General features: G+C 37.8%; 1 protein-coding gene across 5 annotated transcripts in view; it reads left to right on the forward strand.

Annotated features, from left to right (window-relative positions):
- Positions 1-2,909, forward strand: part of TMEM50B (transmembrane protein 50B) — a 37,797-nt gene that overhangs the window by 26,139 nt on the left and 8,749 nt on the right. For all 5 annotated transcript variants that reach the window (XM_023533883.1, XM_011365676.2, XM_023533886.1 and 2 more), the window contains exon 5: positions 2,151-2,243. In XM_023533883.1, the coding sequence (XP_023389651.1) occupies positions 2,151-2,243 (93 nt within the window). The remainder of the gene's footprint in view (positions 1-2,150; positions 2,244-2,909) is intronic.

Genomic DNA, 2,909 nt, shown 5'->3' on the forward strand with positions numbered 1-2,909 from the left:
TGCTGTATGGAAAAAACATAAATTTATTTCCAACCTTTAAGGACTACAGAGGGTGATTTGTGGTTATCATTGGAAATTTGGAGTAGGTGGCAGAAGAATTTTGAAGGATGATGAAGAATAATAGCAAATACTTGTAGAATAGAGTGTACCGGAGACTGTCCTGAATGCTTTACACATATAAACTTATTTAATGGGCACAGTATTCCTATAAGGTAAGTGCTCTTATTGCCCTCAGTTTTAGAGGAAGGAACTAAGACACACAGAGATTAAATAACCTGTCCAGAGTCACAGAGCAAGTAAGTGGCGGAGCCAGGATGTAAACACTGACAGTCTGGCTCCAGAGCCCACGTCTTTTGCTACCATGCTATGCTCGTTTCCAGTTGACAGCCATTTGGTGTCTTTGTCTGATATAGTAATATATATTAATTTTTTGTCAACTTGATTGGGTATAATTTGTATAGAGTATAAAATAAAATTCACTAATTTAAAGTGTACAGTTTGATTAGTTTTGACAAATGTATACTGTTGTGTAACTGCCACTATAGTCATGTTATAGAACACTTCCATTGTTCCAGAAAGTTCCCTCCTACCCCTGTGTAGTTGATCCTCTTTCCCTAACCTCCTGGCCACTACCGATCTGCATTCTATCCCTGTAGTTTTGCCTTTTCCGGAATTTCATATGAGTGGAATCATAAAGTATAATATTTTAAACCAAATAAAGAAGATGTGAAGAGCTTAGCTTTTTTAAAAAAGAATTTAATTTAAAACATTTTTGGTGGTAAGAACACCTAACATGAGGTCTACTCTCTGAGTGAAATTTTAAGCGCACAGTACAGTGCTGCTAACTGCAGGTGAGGTGCACAGAGATCTCTGGAGCTTACGTTCATCTTGTATGGCAGAAACTATGCCCGCTGAACAGCAGCTGCCATTTCCCCCTCCCCAGCCCCTGGCAATCACCTTTCTACTCTGTTTCTGTGAGTTCGACTACTTAGATACCTCATATAAGGGGAATTGCATTTTTTAAAAAAAGGAAATCCTGCTACATGCAATAACACAGATGAACCTGGAGGACATTATGCTAAGTGAAATAAGCCAGTTACAGGGGGACAAATTAGCTTTCTTTCCTACCCGATGCTTTCAATGCTGATGCACATTTTCTAACTTCGCTTCCATTGGGATCCTTTAAGAACTGGGGAGGAGGGGAATCGTGACAAATGACAGACAAACCTAAGTTAGAAATGCACTGTGCGTATGCGTGCACATACATGTGTTGCGCCCCACCCTCAGCAGGCAGTGTCAGGAATGAGTAAGAGTAAAGAATAAGAAAGCATGTATTAGCAAGTGAAACTTTTGTGCATAGAGCACGCAATAATTGTCTGATTGTTTTTCTTTTAAGAATATTCCACAGACGTGGCTGTGGATTATGTTACTATTAACTATTTTCTGTAGGAGATTTCACTGTACCTTACCCAAAGTTTTTTAGCTTACAAGTAGAACTCATATTTGCCTTGGATCTCTCTGGTCCCAAAGCCCATACTTTTTACCCTAAGTTATTACATTTTATTCCATGACTATTCCCCTACCTAGTTAAAATTTATAATTCAGGTTATATGTATAGTTTATATGTATTTACATGTGGTACATAGTGCTTCAAAAATTAAGGATGAACTGTCTCTTAGGCATGCTCAGGTGTTGCACCATGTTGAGTAATGGCGTGGTTTTAACATGAAAAGGAGACCCATTGGTCTTCATTCATTTTCAGTATCTCATTCCTATGTGGTAATGGCTATCTGAAATACATTTGCTACTTCTAGTAGAGCAATTACTTTGATAATATATATGCAACAGGGTAAATTTTCAGGTAGAGTTTAATTAATCAATTTAGTCAGATAATCACTTATGAAACTTGCTTCGTTTAGTTTATTCAGCTATTAGTTTCTCTAGCCAGTAAAAAAGTAACTTTCCCTTTTTCTCTTTCCTTTTTAGTTTTTTAGAAATCTTCATTCACTTAACTGTTCCAGTAGGCATATGTAAACCTGTGACTATCCTTGCAAAACATATGTCAGGTTAACAGTGTTTCTGGTGTTATGTGTTCCTAAAACATAGAGCTGCAGAAATGAGCAAAGTCATAAAGCCTATTCTTCACACAGGTGCTCGAGTTTGGCTCTTCATTGGTTTCATGTTGATGTTTGGGTCCCTTATTGCTTCCATGTGGATTCTTTTTGGTGCATATGTTACCCAAAGTAAGTATTCATTCCTCCTTTATTTCACAGGGAAGATTCAGATATGTCTTTTATATTTGGCTTAGTTTGTTAACTCCACCTGGAATAAAATTTAGTTTAATTACTCAGCTTGGAATTATGACTCTGTGTGAAGGTACATATGTTGCTGAATAAAACTTCTTAGTGGGGTCGATGATTGCAATGGGATAGCCTGATTAGAATACAAGCCACTGATAAGACTGTAACTCTTAACCATCTCGAGAGTTTCTGATCTCCTTCCTTACCCTGGCACAGCCAGGCTCTATGCTAGAGGCCCATTTACTGAGGGTCGTAGTAGTAAAAGTGAGAAACCTGTGCAGGCCTGTAGTCCCTTATCCACAACCCTAAAATCTACACAGTGCTAAAAGTTAGTTTTTCCATTACCAGTTGGGCAGCAATACCTGACCTAACTTGATATGGGGCTCATTATAGTCTTTATTCCATTTAATAAATCTTCAAATGTTTCCTTGCAGGAATGTGGTTGTATTTGATTGTGGGATGCTGGTCCCTACCTAGCTGGGTTTGCTATGTAATATTTCTATCCTGTGTTACCATTCTTAAATTTGAAAAATTCTGACTTCCAAAATCTACCTTGCCCCAAGGATTTCAGATAAGAGGTTGTAGACTGCAATATCTTTCTTTCCATCA

The sequence above is a fragment of the Pteropus vampyrus genome, unplaced genomic scaffold (assembly GCF_000151845.1).
Source record: "Pteropus vampyrus isolate Shadow unplaced genomic scaffold, Pvam_2.0 Scaffold114, whole genome shotgun sequence".
NCBI lineage: Eukaryota > Metazoa > Chordata > Mammalia > Chiroptera > Pteropodidae > Pteropus > Pteropus vampyrus.